Source organism: Spea bombifrons, chromosome 1 (genome assembly GCF_027358695.1).
Source record: "Spea bombifrons isolate aSpeBom1 chromosome 1, aSpeBom1.2.pri, whole genome shotgun sequence".
In the NCBI taxonomy this organism is placed as follows: domain Eukaryota; kingdom Metazoa; phylum Chordata; class Amphibia; order Anura; family Pelobatidae; genus Spea; species Spea bombifrons.
Window position 1 is genome coordinate 118268912 of NC_071087.1, and position 25876 is coordinate 118294787.

Sequence of the window (25876 nt, forward strand, 5' to 3'; positions counted from 1 at the left end):
GAGAACGTCTCCTCTGGGATGGAATTTAGTGGGCTTGTTGAAGTTTCTGGTTGCTAATCCCAGACATTGGCTCTGTTCCACACCTGTAATCAAGGACTGAGCTCACCCAGGTAAACCAAAAGTAATGAAAAAATACAGTTTTTCATTCCGGTTTTGCATGTTCGGTTTTTGTTTTTATTATTAGCTGGATTGCTCAAAACACAGCTATCTACGCACACATTCTTCCTCTAGTTGTGAAATAACAACCTCCATGTGCAATGAACTTTGATTCATCTTCCTTTTTTCCTAATGGGTGGGATCCCACAAGAATTGTGAATGAGCAGCGCTCTGCGAGTGGGGTCCGTGGAAGGAGAATTATCTGTTCTTGCTAACCTAGCTGAGTGATCATTGCGTCTGCTACACAGGGTAAGTGGAGGGTCCATTCCGGCTTCATAACTTGTTATGTTATTGTAAGTCAGGTTGTTGCTATTACCTCCAGTGTATATTTAGGTTGTGTGTGATTTTTCAGTGGGGACTTAAACAACTGCCTGATTTACATATGGTAAGAGGTGCCTGCATAGTCACAGAAAGCTGAGGGTATTGTGAGTTGTAGTTTAAACCTTCTAGTATGTTAATCGATGCCAATGACATGGTTTAGGGTAGTAGTAAGAACTGAGTAAATAAACACCTGATTCGGTTTCTCTGGAATGGATACTTGACTTTGTCCCTCCTCTTCTTCCTCCTCCTTTCTATAACCAGTCCCTAAAGAACTTAAGGAGTTGTAGTTTCAAGTGTCTGCCATCCTTACTTCTTCCTCCCCACCACCAGCGGTACTAAATAGAGGGTGAGTAATAACTATTTCTGGTTTTCTGTAGGAACACTACACGTTTAGGCTAGATCACATACGGTATTTAGATGACTTTAAAAGTCTCTTTGTATAGTACACTGCCTGTCCATTGTATATCCTTATTCCGTGTAGCTATAAAGGATGCACCTTGACAACAACAGATTAATACACAACTTGTATTAAAGGTGTGTTCTCTCTTACAGTCTGTATAGGTGTATATCTGCACTTCTGTGTCTCTTACATGCTTTAAGTTATGAATTTACTGACACTCTCACACTGTTCACTGCTTGTGTGTTATAGACCTTTTCTTACACTCAGCCTGTTGATCTTAGTAAAAGAGACCTTGCTGGGTCACATTAATCAGGAACTTTGTCCTGTACTCAACCTGCTTGATGCTTATAAGTAGGTAGACTTTAGACTGATCTGTCACTCTAGTTAAAGTTTGCTCTCACCCTGCTCTGTATCTCCATACAGTTTCTGACATGATCTCAGCCTTTTCTTAGGGTGTCTCTGTTCTCATCCAGTTGATGCCAGGTATTTTCTCCTGTTCTGACTATGCAGGGTGTCATACAGTTGGTAATCTCTTCTATTGTACCTCTTTGGTGCCCTTGCTTGCTGGCCTTCTGCCTCTAGGTAGGCATCATCTCCAGCTCTTACCTGCAGTCAGGCTTTATTTAAGGACTTTTGCCTTTAGTCACTTTGCTGAGTGTTTGTGGTTAGGTGCTCCCTCCTGCACTCGCAGTCCTTGATACCTCTCATTATGGACTCACTTGTACTCCCTTACACTGCTAGGTGCCCTTAATTAATGACTCCCCCTCTGCTGTACATAGCCTGCTGACGTTTGCATATTAATCTCAATGCTTGAAATTATAGTTTTTCTACTTTAATAGATTGTAAGCTTTCAAGACCAGAAGGCTATTTTTTGTATTACATGTCTTAAGTTGTGTTAATGTAATACAATTTGGATTGTTCATTGTCACTCTTACCCTATTGAAAAACACTATGGAATCTGCTGGCGCTCTACAAATAAACTGTAATGTGATAATGTCATTTAATCTACTTTCTCAAACAATCAAACTCCTTTTTCTTATTTTTCCATCTGGGAGTCCAGGTCTCTTACGCTGTCTTACACTCAGGGAGCTATTTATAAAGATTAGTTCTGATGCAATGCTTTAAAAGTGCTATCACCATAGCAACCTCTAAAATGCTAATTCCAGACTTGAAACAAATCCAGAGCTTTTCTCAAATCCACATTTTGAAATTCAGTACGATAAATTATCCTATGCAATTGGGGTTACAGATTTATTAGACTCAAATTAGACTCAATTTATGTGTATAATCCGGGAATAAACTTCCTATTTTCAGGAATTGCATGAGTATTCCTCCCCATTAAATTGTCTCTGTCTCCAGGTATGGTGGTAGGTCTTGGGTTGGCAGCCTCGCCCCACTTTACCAAGGACAGATAGACATCCACTGTGTGCTTGTTGGCAAGATCATAGACCTGCAGTGTTCTTCAAACTTTTTATATTGTGACCCAGTGCCCTAACATCACATACATACGTTTTGCCAACGGGGCAAGCTCAGCCAAACGGCCCAGTAATACAGCGGTGCTTAAAACACATTTAGATGGCAGTAATCAGAGGATACAGCAGTGATACATGTTAAACGGTATTGCACAATCCAGTTTTCCGAGCAGAGCCCCTGCATGACCCGGAGCCAGGCATCTCACAATCCAGTACTACAGAGGCATCATCTCTCACCGGGTAGTTTAACCAATTCATTTAGTTATAATTAAAGCTGTGAAGATGACACTTCTGCTTTTTCATTTCCATATGCTGTAAATGTGTAGGTTAGAAACCAAAAATCATGCCTCAGTTATTGTCCATTTGGCACTCATACGGTGCCTATTTTCTGATGGGATTAAAGAGCTCAGATTTATTTAATCCCTAACACAGTTTTTTCTTCTTAGCATTATACTTGCATTCCTTTACTGATTAGTAGTATTGCAGTTGCTGGTTAATGTTTTACGGGCAACCATTTATTTGGCCCTAATCAATTATTCCTCTCTTTCCAAGGCAAATAGATCACTTAAATGTGGGCTTCTTTTGGGAGGTGCAGTTTTCTGCATGTATTACCAGGAGGGCGACCAGAAATTTGGTTTAACCCCTTCATCATGAAAGATGAAATAGTCTGTCCCCAAATTCATATTAATAGTATTATGTCATGCTGCTTTAAGCAGTGGTCAGCGCTGAAGCCGCACACACCGCAAGGGAGCACTGAAGAAGAGGTCTCAGGAAACAGACCTCACTCTCCCACACCAGAAGATAAAGGAGAGGGAGAAAGAGGAGAGATATAGAGAAATAAGAGAGATAGGGATAGATAAAGAATAATTAAAGAGTAGATAAGGAGAAAGCATAAAGAAAATCGGGGAGGGGTAGCAAGCAAGAGTTTTGAGTGTGTGAATGTTAGGGCAAGTATGTCTAAGGGCAAGTAATTATGTGGCTGCAAAGGCAAGTGTGAGCCAGTATGTTTGTGTGTATGGGCAGGGATTTGTAAGGGCAGTGTGTGTGTATATTTGTGGCTTTTGACAGTCTATCCATAGTATTATTGTTTTAGCCCTAATGGGAATATATTGATTCACTGTAGCACACCTGTAACCCAGGGGCACTAGTATTTAGTATTGTTTTAAGTATATGTCTTTCACCGAGTCCCGCAACTGTGAAAATGTCTGCCATGAACCATTTTTGTGCTTGTCCTTGGTTAAAGTGAGTGTGTGTGAGTGTCAGTGTACAGGGTTAAATGTGTTTGTCAATATACAGTGTTAGAATAAGTGTGGGGGTGACAGTGTACAAATGAAACTGTGTACAATATGTGTCAGTGTACAGTGTTAGACTGTTCGTGTCAGCCTATAGTGTGTCGAATGGGCCCTTTTTGAACAAGTGGTCATGACTGTTTAGACAGGTTAGAGGGAGATCCATGATCTCCCCCTAACCGGCCCTGCTCCTGCAGACTTCCCTGACCCTCGCAGGCCCATGCTTGAATGCCCGATGGGTCAGTCCACTCATAAGAGCAAGTAGAACAGCATCTTTAAATTTGTGTTAACATTGTATTCAGTGTAAGGACTTGAGGGTCATGAGAGATGCAGTTTGGGGGGATTTGTAACATGGATGGCATCTTGGGAGATGGACTTGAAAGGCTGTTATAGAGTTAGAGATGGCACCTAAGTTGAGACTGGGCCCACAATTTCTGACGGTGGAGCAGTTGTTCCCTATTAAACCTTTTGTCCCCCTTTGTTAAGATAACATCGCTGAAACTGCTACACAATTCAAAATATATGTACAAAGCCTCCCTGTTCAGTTATGGCCTATGTTATGCCCTTCTCCCCAATAGTGTTTAACCTTCTTTATTTCAGATGAAGAAAACTACTGTATATCATTTACTTTTTTCTGCCTACCTGCAAGTTAATTGAAAACACGATAGTACCAGACACAGAAACTATACAGTATAGGAGAATGATAGACAGAAGACTGTTCTTGACATTTACCAGATTACTACCCTGCTTTCCTCAAAAACCGTCAGTGGGTGAACCCTAGTAAAAAGTACATACTGTCCAGCGCATTCTTGTGTTCATGTTTCATGTTTTTATTTTAATGGTGTTAAAGAACATCTGTTCTTTAAAATCTACATTTTATTCCTTTAAAAAGAACTTTACGTACCCCCACAAATTATTTCTCCGTGGAGATAGATCTGTTATCCTTCATGTGGGCACAAATTCAGCCAAAGGACCAAAATGTTAATCCTATATAATTCATAGAAGTTGCTGATTAACCTCAATTTATTGCTTATGTTGATACTTCTTGCTTTACATCTTACTGCAATATTGTACAATTGCTGTTTGTTATTTCTAATGCTGAAATTTTCCAAAAGTTCTCTTGCTTGTGACATCTTAGTAAACCGAGCAGATGTGGGGAACCATCAGATTTTCCATGTAGTAAAGAAAGGACTTGTTATCCAGGTTGGCAAAACATAGTGATATTTTTTCCATGTACGTTATGTTTATATTGCTGGTGTCACGTGCGTATTTTTGATTTGAATAGTGCCCACACCTTCTCATTGTAATTTGCATAAACTGAGTTTATGTTGTCTACTTTCATAAATCTACTTTCATCAATACTTACTATCAGCCGCTGTGTGAAGCTTACCCTGATGATACAATGCGAGGTACAAAGTGCAAGCTTGCAAACGGGCAAAGAGAAATATTAAATTCCCCAATACAGGAAATAGAAGTGACACAGGCCATAAAAAGAGACTCAAAAATGGCAAATCCCCAGGCCCAGATAGATACACTAATGAATTTTATAAGATCTTACGATCATACCTGATAGGTACGCTAACCAAGCTATTTAATAGCATTTTGTTGAGAGAAATGGCCCTCCTTACCCTGACCACTGCGAGTACAATCCTGCTTCTTAAGCCTAACAAGCTGGCAGATAGGGTAAACTCCTATCAGGCAATCACATTAATAAATCGAGAAGTTTAAATAATGGCGAAAATATTGGCAGACAGGTTGCAGGAAATCTTTCCTCGGCTTTTGCATTTTTGACAGAGGGGATTTGTGAGCGGCGCACACCCAGTTGTAGGGATATGAGCTGCAATAGCAGCAGTTTGGATGGCTTCCAAACATATAAATATTCCTTAACCCTGGTGAGCCTCAGTGCGCAGAAAGCCTATGACCGGGTGTCATGGCCACACTTAGAGTGAGTCCTCGAATTACAATACTTTGGGGCCCCTTTTCTAAATGTGTTTTGAAAATGATATACAATTTTGCACTTTACTTTTTCGGGATGGGCTGCACTCATTAAGATGATCAACTTACTTGAAACACTCCCCATCATATTGACAACTACACTGTTCCGAGAGGAAGGCTGGCTTGGGGGGCAGGGTCATCCTAATTCTACAAATATTGCTGGCACGAGGCTGAATTCCGGTAGTAGTGTGGCAGCTCGCACCATGCAGTACAACATAGAAACACAGAATTTCACAGCAGAGCCACATATCTAGTCTGCCAAGTTTTTCCTGATATAAACCTTAATCAGTCCTTGGTCTTGTCTTATATTCAGGATATCACTTTCCTACAAATAATAATTTTGCATATATATATATATATATATATATATATATATTATATGTAATAAATATCAGTGGTTTATTATGGTTGGTACCTGAAACGTCAAGCTTCTAAATGGAACTGTACAGCCATATCACTTCTGTCAATGTTACACCTTGCCGGACAAGGTACCGCATTAGTGATGCATGCTATGTCGCGGTGCCTGCAAACTTCGCAATAAATCATGCATGGTGATGTTATACGTCCGCAACGCTTGAGTGATGACGCGGGCAATGATGCTAAATATCCGCCACGCTTGTGAAGACGTCACCTACTTTTGACTTTTTGTTTCATTGGTTCTTTTCATCTTTTTCTCATCCTTATTGCAATTTAAACGCTGAGTTCCAGTTTTTCAGTCCCGATCAAAGAGTCTTACTGAGGTTCACTCTCTGTGTTTTTGTCTGCTTGCTATTGCTGTTCTTGTGTCTACCGTGTACCAAACCTTTGCCTGTCTACTGACCTCAATTCCTGCCACCTACCTCGACCTTGGAAACCCTTGACTTTGCACCTATGCTGCCAGCCCTGACCTCGGAATTCCTTATTTGCCTTTGGCCTATTCCTACTCCTTCTGTATTGCATTTTTATTGGGGCTGCACAAGACCCAATGGTTGCTCGAACCTAGAGCGCATCCTCTAGGGGAGAGTGATTGTAAACCACCAATTTTAAGTATTAATTAACCGATTCTGCATTATGGGTCCGGTTCCCCCGTTATCACCGTACCCTGCATAAAAGTTATAGCTACTTTATGCAAAAGTGATTCACTACAGAAGTAGTCGATTACTTTGTACAGTCCGACTACATTACAACTGTATGTTTGTGGAAGTGTCTTGATATCAGCAGGGATCTTTATACCAGGGGTCTCCATAAGGTGGCTCAACAGCTGCCGCTGAGTGCTGTCCCACCAGAGACTCCCATGCTCTGCATCTGGAGAAAAGAGAGTGATGTACACATCTCTGCTTTAAGAGAAAAATAACTAAAATAGATCGAGCATGTTGTAGCGAACTGTTTTGGAAAACTATATTACTATATTACTTCTTGCTTGGGCTTGCTCTTCTAGACTGAAAAATGCCAGCCTTTCCAGGGCTAATATCTGGATCACACCATTCCTCTGCCTTAGGTAGTTTTAATGTTCTCTTCTTCCACCAACCGTTTCCTAAATTAATGCAAAATATTCCTCTTGTTTCATTGGCTCTTCAACATTTTCTTTCCTATGAGGGTGAGGTGGGGGGGGTGCATAGGGAGCGAGGGGAGCTGTCAGTACTCATGTTGAAAGAACAGATGGCACTGCCACCCACTCAGTGTGCTTGTCATAGCACTGCATTTGGGATCTGTAGCATCCTCACAGTATTTTAGATGCAATAACCCATGCTCTGCCAGAGAAACTCGCATCACGCAAAGAATAATCTGCCCCCCTTTGTGATAAAGGGGGTCCTACTTGATGCAAAATAAAATATTGTACAACCAGGGGAAAGCGATCACAGGCAATATGTTTACATGGTTTAAAGATTCCTGTAGGGTCTGAAAGTCTGGAACAACACAAAACAATAAAAAAGTAAGAAAGTAAAGTTGTATCTTATTCAAATTCAAACCTAGAGTTATTAAATGGTTACTTTTCAGCAAAGGGTAAAACTGACTCCCAAAAATGCAATATGTAATACATGTTTAATGCGTCTCAACTAAGTTCTTTTTTATGCAGTTTTGGATGATGGACACATTTGTAATGTTCCACAGCACATATGCTCATTTACAAAGATAGATTTTATGTGTTTGCATTATGTGGACAACAAGACGTTGACGGCCTGCAAGGCTTCACGTCAGGTTCTTATACCTATCAGCCTTGTTATATCTTTCTATAATATTAAGGACACCAGGAAGTTTTTTGTTAAATTAACTTTATGTTAAACATAACATCACTATCGCTTTAAATAATCAACTCCAAGTGTTACTTTGCTCCTATGGCAACTGTCAGCAAAAAGTTGTTTGCTTACCATGGGTGACAAATGTTTATATCAATTTGTTTAGATTTCTAAGATTAGATTTGATGCAAATTTGATTGCAACAAAAAAAAATGAAATTTAGTTTAATAATATTTCTATGGAGGATTAAAAAAAAATCAGTATATTTGACAATGATTGGCATTTCCATGAGAACAACAAAAAAGAGTTGTTGGAGGCCATATGTGGTAGTTTTGTTCACCAGTCACTAAACCTGAAAGCGTTCATCAATTTATTATTTTGATCACTGTGGGGTGAACAGTGCTAAGTAATCTCAGAACAATTGAATACATACTTATCAGCACAGAATTTCCAGATTTATTACCTTATTCATATTTGCTCCAGCCAACTGGGTTGTGTTTTTGCTGCAATATGTTGGGCTAGTAGCGGCCATTGCAGCACATCGGTTCTCCTCTATACTTTTTATACTTGCAACTTGGGCCCCGTTATTATATTTATGAGCAGTTTTGCTCATCATGCATGTTTAGTTTTATGAATACTGTATCAGACAGGCAATTTGAAGATTGGTTTCTGAATTGAGGAACACTGTTTGAAGAAAATGGTTTAATTACCATAGCAACAATGGAATGAATGTTCATATTGACTGGACCATTCCATTGGTTGCTATGGTGATATGATCACCTATCAAACATTGCACCAGTATCATTTTTTAGTAACTAAACCGCTTTGCCTTTTACTTATGTTTAATCCACCCTGCCAGTAAAGTAAAAGGAGTGGTTATGGATGGGTCTGTAAGAGGTCAATATCATAATCAAAGGGTGCCAATGATTGGCTAATTAATTCTGAACACTTAATAAGCATCCTTCAGTCTATCAGGCACAGTTATCAGAGAATAAGTCTAGCCACTGCAAATGCTGCCCTGGAATTAATAATATATTTTTTCTCTGTATAAAAATAAAATGCAAATAATAATATCTTACAGTTCATATGTGGAACTTCTAAAACACTATGTACTAGTTGATTGGCTTAATGTATGCATCCATTTTTATTTGACACTCCAGACATACAGTATATTTAATGTGAGGGGACATTTGGCAACCGGCTGACAATCATATCTAAAGCTTTGGACAGGCACAGAACAGTAGAATGTGCTATATACAGAGAAGTCTGTAAAATAATTAGTAAAGGTTTAGGAGAGTAATAGTTAAGAGTGTATACTGGCTTAACACAACATATGTAAAACTGAGTGGCCTACTTTGCCCATCCACCTGCCATGCCCATGGATTTTTATTTACAATAAATGTGTGTTGATCAACCACTTGATTTCATGCTTTCACTCTTCTATTGGCGGAGTATGCTACTGATCCTCATATAATAAGTAACTATATATTGAAAGTTGCAGTTACTATTTAGAACAAGCATCACACATTTAAAAATACAATTGAAGGTCACTAGTCATTAAGAAAGTAGCATTTTATTCTGTTCAGGAAAAAAAGCCTTTCTCTGACTCTTCTTAGGGGGTACTGTATAAAGGTTTGGATTAACTGGAGTGAAGTAAGAGGTATTCATGTGTAAAGTGGTGTCCCCACATTTATAACATGGCAACAGTATTGCTTTTTTATACATCCAGCCTATAAATGTGACAATGTTGCGCCTCTATTTCTCATGCTAATCAGTTTCATATGGTATAGAAAATATCTAGGTATTGTAAACTTCTAGAACAGAAGTTGCAAACTATTTTGTCCCAAAACAGACTGTATATATGACTTCTACCTCCATGCCTAGGTTGTAGAATACAATTACGTATATATGTCCCGTAGGTACCATTGCCTTCTAGACGCCTTGTCATGGACATTGTTTTATGAGCTAAGACACTTTGTTTTTATTACTCAGGGCACTTTATCAACCTCCTGCTTTCAACCAGAGGATGATGCCATCTTTAACGTGCCGCTTACAGCAAGGGAGCATGGCCTTGGAAGACAGAATTTCTGAAATAGGAAATATTACTGTGAAACACATTAGCATTCTCCAAGAGTGTCACATAAAGCAGTGATCAGACTGTATGGAGAACTTAATAAGCATCATTCAGTCTATCACGCACAGACATCATAAGTCTAGCCACTGCAAATGCTGCCCTGGAATTAATAATATGGTTTTTTTCTCAGTATAAAAATAATGGATATATAATATATGCTGTAATAATTGTTTGTAACATATTCTATGGTATTTAATTGACATATTCAAATATATTTCTAATAAGGAGACTTCTTCTTTCCCTGTTTTGGGAAATCTACTTCCAAAATAATCCTTTAGAAAAACAAAAAAACATAAGTCTTTTCTGTCCTGGATGGGCAGATGAATAGCCTCCAAGCAGAATGGGTAGTTTAACAAAATCATTTTAAAACAGAATTTTAGTAAGCATTGTCTTGATCTGAGTAAATTTGTCCTTATTTATCAAAAGTCCGGCATTGGCTGCTGTTTTCTCGCCAACCTACTCATTAGGCCTGTGTTTAGATGGTGAAACCCTCTGGGCAGAGTTCCTGTTGGCACAAACACAATAAAAGAGATTCTATCTCTTGAAAAAAAATCAGATTTGGGTAATTTGACAAAAAGATGTCGTGTCATGAAAATGTGATTGCCAAAAAAAACCAAGATGAATAAGGCAGAACGGAGTTGGAAATGTATGTAGGAGAAGAATGATTTCCTTAGGAAAACATGGTGCTCATGTGATTTTACAGTGGTTTAAAGAGTGCCAATGCTGATTGAATTCCAGAGAGACAAAGACATGCTGGCAATGTGAACTGCTTCAAAGCACAAGAAAACGAATAATGCTGTATAAACAGCACAGGCTAAAATAAAGGCAGATAATGGGAGATGTGACAGGGAAAAGTGGGCACTTGGCTCTTTCCACCTTAATTTGTGAAGTGAACTCTGATAATTACTTATCCAAAGGCTGCAGATCAGTTCCCTCTCTCTGAACACTGGCAATGGAAGTCATGTAAACTAGCTCGGCTCCCAGAACTGATATGTCAATAGACAACACGTCATCAAGTGCAACAGCTGAATGATCTTTTATTTTGTGTGTCTGTGTCCCATCCCAGAACCATGCGGAATCGCACACTGATTATAGGATTTCTCTCTGGCTTGCTGGTGGCTCTTGTCCTGTTCCTTGGTCTGTTTTTCGGGTTACGTTCTCAGTCTGGTCCCAGTTCACACGTCTATGCAAGAGCTGCTGTAGCTACAGATGCTGGAAAGTGCTCAGAAATTGGAAGGTGAGTCCCCATATAATTTTTTTTTTAATTAATAGTAAAATTAATGTAAATGTCTGCATAACTGTACAGTCTTACACTGCCTTTACCATACTATAAACCGTAAGCTACTATGTATATCTGTATAAATAATATACAACATATATACGTAAAATAAACAACCAAAAAGATACATAATAATTAGCCAACTAAAATCATTTAGTATTTTATCTTAATGTCCACTAGAGTAGCCATTGGAAGGCAGCCTGCAGATTGTTGGAAGAGACATACACCTTTTGCCTGCAGACACTTATTGTGGATCTTTTTAGTGTTTAATGACCATGGGTTTATTTCAAGGTTTTGTTACAAGTGACCCCCTCACTTGTCATTGTGATCAGATTGCAATGTCTCGTCTGTTGTGCGAGACAATTGCTTAGATTTTTCAGTAGAAATATATGTATAAAGATATATATATATATATATATATATATCACTATAATAATATACTCGAATATACTCTAATAACTTATTTGTTACTGTTACAGGGATATCCTCAAGGAGAAAGGCTCAGCAGTAGATGCAGCTATAGCTTCACTTTTGTGTGTTGGACTTCTCAACGCTCACAGTATGGGCATTGGAGGTGGTATGATCTTCACTATACATGATTCCAAAACAGGTGAGAGGTAAAAGAGTGTAATGGATTAAGGAGTGGGATAATTACCTGTTTTTAGATGCATTCACCTGTTGGAACTCACAGTAGGTTTTATAGAAGTGGAAGTAATCTTAAATTGCAGACGTTTAATACAGCGTTCCGCAGTCTGCATTATAGTTTCAATGTGTCTTTAAACATATATAGAGAGCTTTTGTATTTGACTTGTTATTACAAGAAGATTACAGTGCTGTGAAAAAGTATTTGCTCCCTTCCGAAATTCTTCTATATTTGCTTTTTTGTCACATTTTAATAATTCAGATCATCCAGCTAAGTTTATTATAAGACAAAGACAATGTGATCATTTCTTTATTAAAGGTAAAGAGTTCATCAAAACTTGTACCCTAAACTTAATAATAATAACTGGTTGTACCGCCATGGCGGCAACAACTGCAATCAAATGTTTGCGATAAGTAGCAATGAGCGTTACATTGCTGTTTAGGAATTTTAGCCCACTTGGCTGAATTATTTTAATTTAAAAAGTGCATTTTGTGTTTACTCGGGTTATCTCTAATATTAAAATTACTTTAATTATTTGAAACATTTGATTGTGACAAATATGCACATATAGAGTTGTGTTATTCTCAATTGAATAGACAACACATCATCACAACTGTGCAAACACGTATACCACTACCAAAATCCTTCATGCATATATTTAGGTGACTGTTAGGAATCGTATAATTAGGCTATGTGTTTCATTTCTGGATGATCAAAATAAACCACAAGTGACGACAGTTTAAAAAGCCGAAAACCACTGGCTTTTCAGGTTCTAAGGTTATTAGTGCATAAGACCATAATATTAGGGGTTCTTTTTACAACAGACCCCATCTCTTCAAGAGTGCTCTATGTTTAGACCTCAGCCACACATTGAAGTAGTCAGCATGTGCCTAAGGCTTCTGGAGTTCTTGGTCTGGATTCAGTGCCTGCGATAAATCAATCATTCGACTGAATATTATTCTTTCCATAGATTGTAATGCGTTGTAAGTTTTATCTCAGTTAATGCATTATGGCCAATACATCTTTAATTGAATTCCCTATGATAGATTTGTCCTCAGAACTGAATCTAGCCCATTGGATTAACATTATGAAGGGCCAACCCCAGTGGGTTCCATCTCTAAGAATAGCTTGGAAGGCCCCTTATGAACCATAGTTTCTTGAGCCTCCTTAATTACCGTATAATTCATGATGAATCCAGGCAGTTGAAACCACAACTCTTCTGAAACCTCTCCTGCCAACCTCATCTTAATAGTGAATAAAGCCTATGGTCTCAGTAAACTATTCTCAAAATAATAGGTAATTACCTTTTCAATTCTTAACGTTCTTTAGTTTCTTAACCAACGCTATGTTAGTATCTGACTTACTCAACATTTACATAGCTAACAAGAATTACTAGAATTGCTAAAGGCACACTGAATCTGTGGCTACTTGACATTTTCAGATTTACTTGTTGAGCCAGAGTGGTTTATTTCCTGCACTGATGAAATATAATAAGGCCCTAACAGCTGTATATGTAAGCAGAACGCTCAGACACTATGCTTTGCTCAAAGCTGTGTCCAAAACAGCAAGTGGATGCAAGTAAGAAAGCCCAGTGGCAATGGGTAAATAATCATGGGTAAAGTATATATAAGTATATAAGTATATATAAGTATATAAATGGGTAAAGTATATATTTCATAATATTTTTATTTTGCTTACTATACTAATGAACAAATCAACTGAACAGTTCCAAAACGTTACAGCTGCATCCAAATGAAATCCAGAAAACAGAGGTATATGTCTCATGGGTATATAGTTTATGCAATATTTGGCTGCACATGGTTTTAGAATATTTAACATGGGTATGTCAGCCTGGCCTGTTCTCAAACCACAGAAGCAAGGCCAAATTAATAAATGAATAGCACAAAATAATCCATTTTACACAAGAGTTTGAATGCTTCTGAAAGTAGGATGCTCCAAAAAATGCATTAATGAGTGCAGTATGAATAACTTCATGTCATGTATAGCAGTTGATTATGGTTTGTCGTCCAGCCTTTAAAATGTATGATAAAATGTCCAGCCCTAAAATATGTAGCCAGTCCCAAGCAATCAAAAATGCAAGACGACAAATAAGATTTGCATCTTTGAAGTAAGTGTTGCAGCGTTCCATGTAAACGCTATAATCTTCTCCTTTTTCTTGCAGGAAAGACAGAGGTTATCAATGCCAGAGAAGTGGCCCCATTAAATGCCACAGAAAATATGTTTGGGAATAACAGCCAGTTGGCACAGAAAGGTAAGGAGATTGGGGGACTGAGCCTCTCAAGGTATAAAACCCAGAAATAGGCATTTAGGTGTTCACTATAGGATTATTTTTTTTGAGAGAGAGCCCGAGGAATTGTGTTCTTTGTCTGTCTACTGCCGTGCACTTGTGAAAAAAGGGTGATTGTGCTCCAAAAGCGGTAGGGCCACAGTAGAAGCTGAGTCTTCTGAAGGTGCAGGTGCAGTAACTTAAAACACAAATAAACTAAAGGTGCAAGTGCAATAAGTTGTGCCAGTGTTATACACAGCCCCACCCAAATAGCTGGTAAGTTAAAAAATCTCCCTTCCATCAGCCACAGGCCAGGGCAATTTTAAGGGTGGGTAAAAATAAAAAGGGCATCAAGCAAAGGGATCCTGGTGCCCCAGCGGACCCATGCCAGGGGACACTATAACACCTCAGAGCACATATCAGAGCATAATAACAGACTTTTATTATATAAATTGAAATTTTACCACACACCAGAACTACACAGTAGAAAAATAAATCTCGTTAATATAAATAACATGGGAATAAACAAATATAAATGAAAGTATAGTCTTCAGTAATCAAACATTAGAAAGTCTCTCTCCACTATCTTCTTCTTCAAGTCACTCATACATCTACTGTAAATCAAGGAGAGTTTAAAGCATGAGCTCCTGCAATGTATGTCCAGGTCAGGAACATCTGGCGAAATGACTGTGCCATAAAACCACAGGGCAGACCAGGGCCGGACTGGGACTGAAAAGCAGCCCTGGAAAAATTTGGAGAGCAGCCCCATATAGTTTATCTCACGGTCGCGCTCTTTAACCACACGCACCCCTTATACATACCCGACTCACACTATTCGCCATTCTTTTTATCTCATTATTTGTATTAAAATGCCAGAAAGCAAAAGTGTTAAAAGGCCCTAATAAATTAAATACATTACACATAATGGGATCAAAACATTTACTACTGCGAACATTTTAGATGAAAAAGTTCAGTGGAACAAAACACTGATCACATTATTCTTCACGATATTCTGGTAAGAAACTTTTGTTTCTTTATTAATTCATGTAGACTATTTTTTCATATTTAATAAAAGCTATGATTGAGACATGTTTTTTTTTTTCCTTTTATTTGCCAACCTACCCCCGAGTTATGCACATCTGCCCCCAAGGCTTGCCACTCTGCCCCCCTGATATCAGTGAGGCAGAGTGGCATATGGGGGTTAAAAGGCATATCATGGGACAGAGTGGCATATAGGGGGGCATAAGGCTTTTCTGGAGGCAGAGTGCCCCATGATATGCCTTTTAACCCCCTTTATGCCACTCTGCCTCCAGAAATGCCTTATACCCCCTATATGCCACTCTGTCCCATGATATGCCTTTTAACCCCCTATATGGCAGAGTGGCATATAGGAGGTTAGAAGGCATATCATGAGACAGAGTGGCATATAGGGGTATAAGGCATTTCTGGATGCAGAGTGACATAGAGGAGGTCAAAAGGCATATCTGGAGGTATAGTGGCAAAAGGGGGGTTAAAAGGCATATCACGGGGCAGAGTGGCATATAGGAGGGTATAAAGCATATCGGGGAGGCAGAGTGGCATATAGGAGGGCATAAGGCTTTTCTGGAGGCAGAGTGCCCCATGATATGCCTTCTAACCCCCTATATGCCACTCTGCCTCCAGAAATGCCTTATACCCCCTATTTGCCACTCTGTCCCATGATATGCCTTTTAACCCCCTGTATGCCACTCTGCCATATAGGGGTCAAAAGACATATCATGGGACAGAGCGGCATATAGGGGGTATAAGGCATTCCTGGAGGCAGAGTGGCATAAAGGGGGTTAAAAGGCATATCATGGGGCACTCTGCCTCCAGAAAAGCCTTATGCCCCCCTATATGCCACTCTGTCCCATGATATGCCTTTTAACCCCCATATGCCACTCTGCCTCCCTGATATGCCTCAACCCTCCTATATGCCCCTCTGCCCCGTGATATGCCTTTAACCCCCTTTTTGCCACTATACCTCCAGATATGCCTTTTGACCTCCTATATGTCACTCTGCATCCAGAAATGCCTTATACCCTATATGCCACTCTGTCCCATGATATGCCTTTTAACCCCCTATATGGCAGAGTGGCATATAGGGGGTTAGAAGGCATATCATGGGACAGAGTGGCATATATGGGTATAAGGCATTTCTGGAGGCAGAGTGGCATAAAGGGGGTTAAAAGGCATATCAAGGCACTCTGCCTCCAAAAAAGCCTTATGTTCCCCTATATGCCACTCTGTCCCATCATATGCCTTTTAATCCCCTATATGTCACTCTGCATCCAGAAATGCCTTATACCCATATATGCCACTCTGGCATATAGGGGGTTAAAAGGCATGTCATGGGACAGAGTGGCATATAGGGGGTAAAAGGCATTTCTGGAGGCAGAGTGGCATATAGGGGGACACACTTACATACACACACATGCCGATTTCATTCAAAAAAATATACATTTTGTACAAAAAAATACATTACTTTACTCACCTTCTACTTCTCTTGACTTCCGTCCTCTGGTAGCTGCACACTGTTCCCTTCTCTCTCCTGACAGGATGCCACTGACCTGACATCCGGTGCTGCAGCAGTCTAAGTGCGAGGGGCGGAGCTTCCACCCCTCACGCTGCTCCCATCATTATGCAGCCATCAGACTGCTGGGAATGTAGTCTAAACGGCCGGTGCGTGCTGATGCCCCCGGCCGGAGCTACTTTAACACTTTTTTTTTATTTATATGGTAAGCAGGATCGGCTCGCCATATAAAGTAAAAGAAAAAAGTATTAAAGCAGAGGCGGCCGGCGGCATCAGCACGCACCGGCCGTTCAGATTACATTCCCAGCAATCTGATGGCTGCATAGTGATGGGAGCAGCGTGAGGGGTGAAAGGTCAGTGCGAGGGGGCGGAGCTTTCACCGCTCATGCTGCTCCCATCACTAAGCGGCCATCGCACACGGCTGCTGGGTGCCGATGCGGCCGGCCGGCGATACTGTAATACATTTTTAAAATTTAATATGGCAAGCCGGACCAGCTTGCCATATTAAATTAAGAAAAAAGTATTATAGTAGCGCCGGCCGGCCGCATCAGCACCCACCCACGGACCTGCCGGCCCACCGGGAAATTTCCCGGTATCCCGGTGGGCCAGTCCGGCCCTGGGGCAGACCAGGAGTACCCTGTGTAGCTTTCATGGAGACCTGTGAAAACCACAATGCTACTTTTTTCACGAGGCTTTGACTAGGCTGACCACATGACCAAAGTATTTTATGTGTATGTGACGGTATGTATATGTGAATCAGTATGTATGTGAGATATATATAATGTAAAATGTATTTTATGTGAATGTGACGTGTGCATATGTGAATCAGTGAGATGTACCGGTTTATAATATAAAATGCATTTTATGTGTAAGGGTGTGCGTAAGTGAATTAGTGTGTATGTGATCACGTGTTCATGTTCCTGCCTTCAGCCTGTAAATGTTTGTTTCTGACAGGAGTCTTCTGTGGACATATGTTGGATTAACCTGGTTATACCTTGTAGCAACAGGTTCTTTTCTGTTTAAATGATGAATATTATACTATGCAGGCAAATTAAATGATACCCATCAGTACCTTGTTAATGGTTAGCAAATTATAACTATGGCCCTCATTAACATAGCCGTGCTCAGGATGCAGAAATAAAGAGTTTCAGAAAATGAATACATGAAAAATATGTCATTCATGTCCAGAGCAGTCAAACAAAAATGTGATATATCCAAATCTCATCTGAGGATCTGTAATAACAAAAAACCTTGTCATAATCTGATCCCTGAATCAGTAATGAGTATTACACAAAGAAGCCATTATCCAGGTCTTAAAATGTTCCACAGGTCTACAATGTATGTCACAAGAGCAAAAAGAGATTTGGCTCTAAATGTAGGAGTTAAAAAAGAATGAAAAAGTCATGGTGGCGAGACCCACATTATGATTAATTTCTCTTTTTTTGGGACTCAACTATATCTCAGGATCCATTTTTAAGAAAATACTTTCCTAATCACATAATGAAGTCCCTGCTAATTTAAAGCTCTTAAAACACGTCTAACAAGCATTTATGTTCATGCCATATTAAAACCAATACATTTCGTAGGCTTCATTTTCAGTAGTTGTTTCTGTGCCCCTTTGTCTGTTTGGTGTCTTGGTGTTTTGGTGTCTTGGTGTGTCATGGTTTCCTCCATTGCTGCTTTCTCTTTTAGGGGGACTGTCAATAGCAGTTCCCGGAGAGATCCGTGGGTACCAGGAAGCACATAGACGGCATGGAAGGTTACCATGGAAAAGGCTGTTTGAACCTAGCATTAAGCTGGCAAGAGAAGGCTTCCCTGTTGGATTGGGACTTTTCCAAGGTCTAAATTCAAGCAAGGCTGTTATTGAGTCGGACAGATCACTCTGGTAAGGAATCCTCTGTATCTCCACTGAAAGCTTCTTTGCACACTCTGTAGGACTCAATACTTCTGCCCATAAAGGTCTCTTCCCACGCTTGCTTCAAATGTTAAGCGTTCTCCATTATCGTATAAATATTTATCCTACATGTTCCCATACCTTTCAGATCCAAAATGGTTCCTCAGCCTGCTTAATATTCTGTCATGCTTTCCGCAACTCTTTTTAATTAAACTACTATTAAGTTACTTTTCCCTCAATCCCAAAAACATTGAAATAATGACAGAAAAAGAAAAATATCCAACTGCGCCCTTGGCTCTGGCCTAAAACTGAACTTGAAAAAGGCTTCTTCAGAATAACTGCCTTCTCATTATATAATTCAACTTCAGTTGAGGAATACAGTAGGACAATACGTACTCTATTACTGGCATACACTGTATATAAATACCGTTGAATATATTACATGGAACATATACTGTAATCCAGTCCCTTGCCTCTTCCCCACAGTGAGGTGTTCTGTAATGCCCAGGGCAAGGTGCTACAGCAAGGAGACATTGTGAAGTTACCCAAACTTGCACAGACTCTGCAAATCCTGGCAGATGAAGGACCTGATGCCTTCTACAATGGTTCCCTTTCCAAGCAAGTGGTGAAAGACATCCAAGATGCAGGTGAGACCAAGGGGATGGGATTGAGGCATATGCTAACAATGTTTAGTAAATGATTGGTGCAAAAAGGGGCAGAATAAACAAGCACCAGAGGTGAGCGGGCATTGTAGAGTAGTCATCTGATGGTTTATTCACAAAACCAAAGGGGGTATTGCTTCACAATCAATATTTGTGAAATGTAGTATTAGCTAATAGTAAACATTAACTTAAGTGCATTTGGGATTTGGCTGAGAATTCTAGTGGAATCTCATGATCCATCAAAAATCAAGGGAGCCTCATCTCAATAGTTTTTATTCGATGTGGCAATTAGGGAGTTTGATACACTGTAGCTACCAAGATAGGCACCTAGAACATGGCACTGACTGTTGAATAAAACCTTCTTTTGTGGTGGAGAGATCTTTCTTTTATTCTTAACATTGTCTTGTAGGTGGAATAATCACAGAAGAAGATCTGCAAATGTATAGTGTGGAGTTCTATGAAAGTCCACTTCGTTTCCAACTAGGAGACTTTACTTTGCTTAGTCCTACCTCCCCACTGAGTGGACCTGTTCTCGGCCTCATACTCAACATTTTGAAAGGTGACTACCCTCTAGGGATAGCATGAGTTGGCTTGATGTGCCAAAGAGAGCTAGATCAGGCTTTCTACCATTCTATGTAGAAAGGAATACATTGGGATTCAGTCTTATTTCAAACCCAACCAAATATTCTTAATAGCAACAATTGTTTTTACCTCAATGATAAATATCCCATTCCTGATACTTTGAAATTTAAGGGTTTCTAGTTCATAAACACTAATGGATGCTAGAGAGACTTATATTTAATACATCTATTATTTTTTAAGCAGTTAAATTTCAAAGAGCAGCTACCTTTCCTCAACTGATTGCAACATGTTTCCATTGATTGGAGACTTTACCATACATTTAAAGTATGTTGTCCTGACATAAAACTATTCAATGCCTCATATTTTCGACAGACCATATTAATTCTGATCTGTAGCTGCATAACTCAAGTGAGTCTTAGAAGTTGCAGTAGAAAAACTTTCTTAAAAATGTAATTATTGAATTTGGTTCTTGAAAACTAAATGGCAGGCCAGCCTGTCTGTAGCAAACATATTACAACTATAGTAATATTTTATTCAAGTGAATCCTCCAATTCCTTTTATCATATTTCAGGTTTTAATTTTTCTAGTAAAAGCATTGAGACAGACAGTGACCGTGGGCTAACCTATCATCGTATTGTAGAGGCTTTCCGATTTGCGTATGCAAAGAGAACTTTATTAGGTGATCCCAACTTTGCCAATGTTACTGAGGTAATTTTCAATATCCTTTTTTTTTCTTCATGTCCGGTGCATGTCCCTGTAAATCAGTACGCCATCAGGGTCAGCCTAGAGTTTCTAGACGGACCCCGACGGCGTACTTCACCTCCTGTGTATACTTGCTTGTTAACCTAGAAAAGATTCCGCAGAGGTGCCACCTACCAATTTAATGCCCAAGGCAGCCTCATGGTTTTCCTGTATGATGTTTAGGCCATGCAAGCTGTTTCTCCTCACAGGCTCACTGTCAAAATGCTGTTGTTCACAGGAGGGCAATACCAGAGTAACAAGGGTTACATTTAGTTGTACATTTTATACAAACATAGTGATCAAAAGCTGTAAGGTATTCACACATGAAATAATCGTGGTGTGTTTAAAGGTTTTTGGGTGTTTTATAGCTTTTGTCCTTGTCAGAAATATCCTCCTTGGTGTCAGAGGTTTGAAGATATAGGTTGGTTTTTTTTCTCCATCACAGGTGATAAAGAACTTGACTTCTGATTACTTTGCTTCTGGACTGAGAGAGAAGATCACAGATAACACCACTCACCCATCAGATTACTATGAGCCAATGTTCTACATACCAGACAATCACGGCACTGCACATGCGTCGATTGTAGATGAGGATGGCAACGCAGTCTCTGCTACCAGCACCATCAACCTATAGTAAGAACTGAGGGAGGGAGTGGTGGTTGTGGGAGATTTTGTCCTTTAACGCTAGTAAAATATGTTACCTGCCCCTTTTTTTAACCCACAGGACTGCACACACACTTGTGTGGACAGCCAGGGGTTATTATTATTAGTTTATATAGCGATCATATAGCCATCATATTCTGTAGCGAGTTTATAAACAGGACACAAGTACTGCATAACATAACAATCTGACTTACAGAAACAAAATGTAAGGATCTTACAATCTAGGAGTAAAAATAAAGGTTTTTAAGGATGTCTACAAACGTATGCCTTAATACCCTTTAGCCAGGGCTGGATTAACATAGGGGCTGATGGTGCTGCAGCTCCAGGCCCCTACCTGAAGAAAGGTCCAGTCAGGGACGGACTGACTGGGTCTATGCGTGGCCGATGCAGCTATGAAGGCCGTCTTTAACGCAGGGCAAAAGGGGCAGCTGCTCCTTGAGCCCACAGCAACCCTGGTCGCGGGGGTCGCAACTGCAACTCTAAGGGCCCGCTACTTACCTGTGCATTGCTCACTTGTACCGTCAAGAGAATGCAGGTACCCAGCGGAGTCATGTGATGTACGTGATGTCACGCACATCACGTACATCACATGACCCTGCTGCACGCCTACTTCACAAGGGAGCTAAAACACAAGTTGTTTGCACAGAGTGGAAGCAGCGGGCCCCTGCAGAAGTCTAGGAGTAGCACAGAGACATCTGCAGTTCAAGTAAGGGAGAGGCTGTATGAATGAGTATGTGATATTGAGTGAATGAATGAGTATCTGAATGAGGGAATGAATGAATATCTGTGAATGAGTGAATGAATATGTGAATGAGTGGATGGATATGTGAATGAGTATCTGTGAATTAGTGTATGAATATCTATGAATGATTGAATGAATATGTGAATGAGTATCTGTGAATTAGTGTATGAATATTTGTGAATGAGTGAATGAATATGTATGTGATAACATGGCCACAAATATTTAAGCCATAATTGCAATTCATCACACTTATATTGGCATGTCCCTGGGGCTATCAGACTCAAGGATAAGAATTGTTAAATGTCTTGGTGCCGCATATCTATCCTCAATCACCATTCCTTGTATTCTTTCACAATAAAAAAATTGTTAGTGATAACTTTTAGCTGACCAGCATTCTTCAGGGGATGTTCAAAAGCTCATTTGACTTTCTGCCTGAAAACAATAGTCTAGCCTCCAAATTTGTATTTTTTTAATGCTGGAATATAATGACGCCAAGGAGTTCAACCACAACCCTTTCGCAAACTCTACTGTCAAAACTCTCTTTTGTGAATACATCTTGATGTCAATATATATATATATTTTTTGTTTACAGTTTTGGGTCCAAGGTTCGTTCCAATGTGACAGGAATCATATATAATGATGAGATGGATGATTTCAGTTCTCCTTTCATTACTAATGGATTTGGAGTTCCCCCATCACCTGCAAATTTCATTAGACCAGGTACCTCTCCCTTCACTGCTAGTCTTGACTGTGGAATCGCCAATTTCGTGGGCCCCGGATATCCAATACCTTAACCCACCAAATACCACACGGGCACAAACTGTTTTGGTTAAAAAATGGCCGCAGATTTTTTTATCTGTGTATTAATTATTAACACAATAAAGTCATTGTCAGAATTAACACCACAAGTAATACAGTGCATACATTCCCCATTTTTTTTTTCAATCATCCCCCTGACAATGACACCCCCCTTCCCATACATATAACACGTCCATTAACCACAACAACAAAACCAATCGGGAAAGAGCACACCGAGACGCACCTTTACCACACCAGGTTCTGAGCCACCGACCAGCTCGAAACCACCAACACCAACCAAACCAGAAACACACTCTTTCCTATTAACTAACCATTATTCCACCCCCACCTTACACTGACCAGCCCCATCACTGTGACACTGACAAGAAGACCCTCAATCATCCTACTAATAATATTGAGGGAGGGTGGGACATTCAGGTAAGAAAAGCTAATTAAAAATGGAGGGACCTTTTTTACAGGACTTCCCAAAGTCCCCTAACCAATGTCCCTTAACCCCATTATCCTAAGCCCACCTCCTCACTCAGTCAAGGCCCCTTTCACTTAGCTATGCTGGTTCCATGGGCTACAGCATTGATGTTATATAAAAAGAGGACTTTATTGACTATTTGTGACAATTGCACGTAGAATCATGGAGCAACTGAAAATGTAAAGACGGACAAACACATTCTGTAGGCACAGCAAGCTTTGAAATTGTAAACCTGGTTCTCATTCATAGAAGTATAATATGCCCATTCTTTGGAGAGAATGTTTGCCATTTATATATACTTTCACAAACATGTGAATAAGGCAGATTGCGGAACTTTCTTTGGTAAGTAGATATATATTTTTTTATTAAATCCATATGTTTATTAATGCAGGGAAGCGACCAGTCTCCTCCATGTGTCCTTCCATAATTCTGGACAAAGACAACAAAGTGCATATGGTAGTTGGTGCATCTGGAGGGACCAAAATTACCACAGCAACTGCCCTGGTAAGCTGTTAAGATGTTAAGGTAGCGAGTGAGGACAACATAGTGGGGCTGTGGAGGCGAGATACGGGTTTACAAATAACATAGCATTTCATATAATGTAAAGATGTTTTTACTTTTTCTGAGTGGGTGGTAAATAGATGAAATAGCCTTCTGGTGGTTGAGACTAATACAGTGAGGAACACTCATGGGATAGATATAGCGTTATCCTCAGATGAGTCCAAGGACCGATTAATGTTTGAATCGGGAAACAGAGGCAGACTAGAAGAGCCAAATGGTTCTTATCTGCTGTCAAATTCAGTGCTCCTATGCTTTTATATTTTCCCCACATATAATCATTTATTTCATACTTCTCAAGATTCAGAATGTTTTTTGTGGTATGGTCCAATAGTGTTGCTTAGCCGGGTAATCCTCAGCTAGATATACATCATAAGCTGCATGCCAACTGGTTGTACATACACAACACACCAATTGATTCCTGACATTGCTGTGACTAGCTGCAGGTGTTGACTTAACAGTAACGGCCTTATTGTTAGTTTTAATTTTGCTATTATCACAGATTCATTTACATCTGGGACAAAGGTGCAGTAGCCACTCTCAGGCCCCTGTACCGAAGCCAATGATGTCTTGTCTACCAATGTTATAATGTAACCACAGAATGTACAGTGTGTATATTGCCAACACGTACACACCTTTTTTTCTCCAGTAAAATAAGAATTTGTTAAGGGTCATTTTAGGAAATAAAATCATTTTAGTTGCAGCTAAATTTAACTTGCATTTAGGTTTGCAAATAGCAGTGCATGAATATTGTATGATCGTCTTTCTTGTAGGTCATAATGAATGCCCTCTGGTTTGGATATGATGTAAAGAAATCAGTGGAGGAGGCACGAGTGCATAATCAGCTCTTCCCCAATGACACTACCCTGGAGAATACTATGCATCCTGTGAGTAGCAGAATATTTAGCAATATTCCTTTAGAAAACTACATGATATTCTGCATTTTAGTTAACGTTTCCCACCTTTAACCTTGTTTTGCAGGCTGTAGAAAAGGAGCTATTGGCACGTCACCACAATGTAGTGTACTCTGCAAGATCAGGATCAGTAGTCCAGGCTGTTCTACGGACTGGGAGTAAATGGGCTGCAGCATCTGATACTCGGAAGGGAGGCTATCCAGCAGGATACTGACCAAGGACCTCTAATGAACTACTGGCTAAGTCATTGGTGTTCTTCAACACTCTACTCTACATCAGTGGATTTCTAAACCATTTTACTACAACTTGGCTCAGGGACAAGATTCCACTGACTGTTTAGAAAATTTAGCAAATCCCAGCTCCTGCTAAAGAGATTCTTGCTCAAAAGATAATACTTGAATATGTTTATGAATGATAAAGAGACATTGAACAAGCTGGCCCCAAATGCCATGCCCTCAGTCTGTGCCTTTTATGGACTTTTCACTATTTGTCAAAATGTAGGAATTCTCTCTGAGTTTATGCAAAAGGTGGTTAAAAAACATTTCCAGTTCACCCATCGGGAAGATTTGTATGAAACATTGAATCCATTGTCTCCGTCCATTAAAGTAATATATAATTTAAACAGTCCTTGCCATTCCAATTATTGTTAGCCAATTTACCTATGACATGGATGTTTAAATTCCTTCACTGTATGAACTCCTAATACTTAGCTTGGCGGCTTATACCACATATCCAATAATATGTCTTAGTAAGGAGACTTGAACCAGGGTGTTATCAGCGGCATCTTAACCAACAAACTGCTTGTTTGTACCATATTTGCCCCAGCTTGTCAGTGCCCCCAAACAGCTTATCTGTGCCATCTTTGCCCCAAAACAGCTGGTCTGTGCCTTCTTAGCCCCTTGCTCCCCAACATACACTCTGGCATACATATAAAAACACACTTATACATACTAACACACACGTACACATTCATTCTAACACACACTCCATCTCACTCATGCTCCCACACATCCATGCTCCCACACAATTACACATCCATGCTCACATACATACATGCACACATATGTGTGTATATATATATATACCGTATTT

The 25876-nt window shown here is 39.7% G+C and overlaps 1 protein-coding gene across 3 annotated transcripts; it reads left to right on the forward strand.

The window, feature by feature from the left end:
• GGT1 (gamma-glutamyltransferase 1) lies at positions 1-25406 on the forward strand. Of its 3 annotated transcripts, none has more exons than XM_053470406.1 (13): positions 1-110; positions 11050-11220; positions 11742-11872; positions 14088-14177; positions 18436-18628; positions 19124-19284; positions 19709-19858; positions 20453-20589; positions 21068-21255; positions 22620-22747; positions 23704-23816; positions 24644-24757; positions 24852-25406. In XM_053470406.1, the coding sequence occupies exons 2-13, from the start codon at positions 11054-11056 to the stop codon at positions 24996-24998; spliced, it is 1719 nt and encodes a 572-aa protein (XP_053326381.1). In that variant the 5' UTR covers positions 1-110; positions 11050-11053; the 3' UTR covers positions 24999-25406. The 3 variants fall into 3 exon arrangements, with proteins under 3 accessions (XP_053326381.1, XP_053326379.1, XP_053326380.1); XM_053470404.1 differs by lacking the exon at positions 1-110 and adding an exon at positions 174-405; XM_053470405.1 differs by lacking the exon at positions 1-110 and adding an exon at positions 740-823.
• Positions 25407-25876: the final 470 nt, after the last annotated feature.

Excerpts from the sequence above, each read along its gene's own strand:
- GGT1 (XM_053470406.1), top strand. The coding sequence starts at position 11,054 with ATGCGGAATCGCACACTGATTATAGGATTTCTCTCTGGCTTGCTGGTG. Across the intron at positions 11,221-11,741 it reads AAGTGCTCAGAAATTGGAAG|GGATATCCTCAAGGAGAAAG; the intron begins GTGAGTCCCCAT and ends TTACTGTTACAG. Across the intron at positions 23,817-24,643 it reads TTACCACAGCAACTGCCCTG|GTCATAATGAATGCCCTCTG; the intron begins GTAAGCTGTTAA and ends TCTTTCTTGTAG.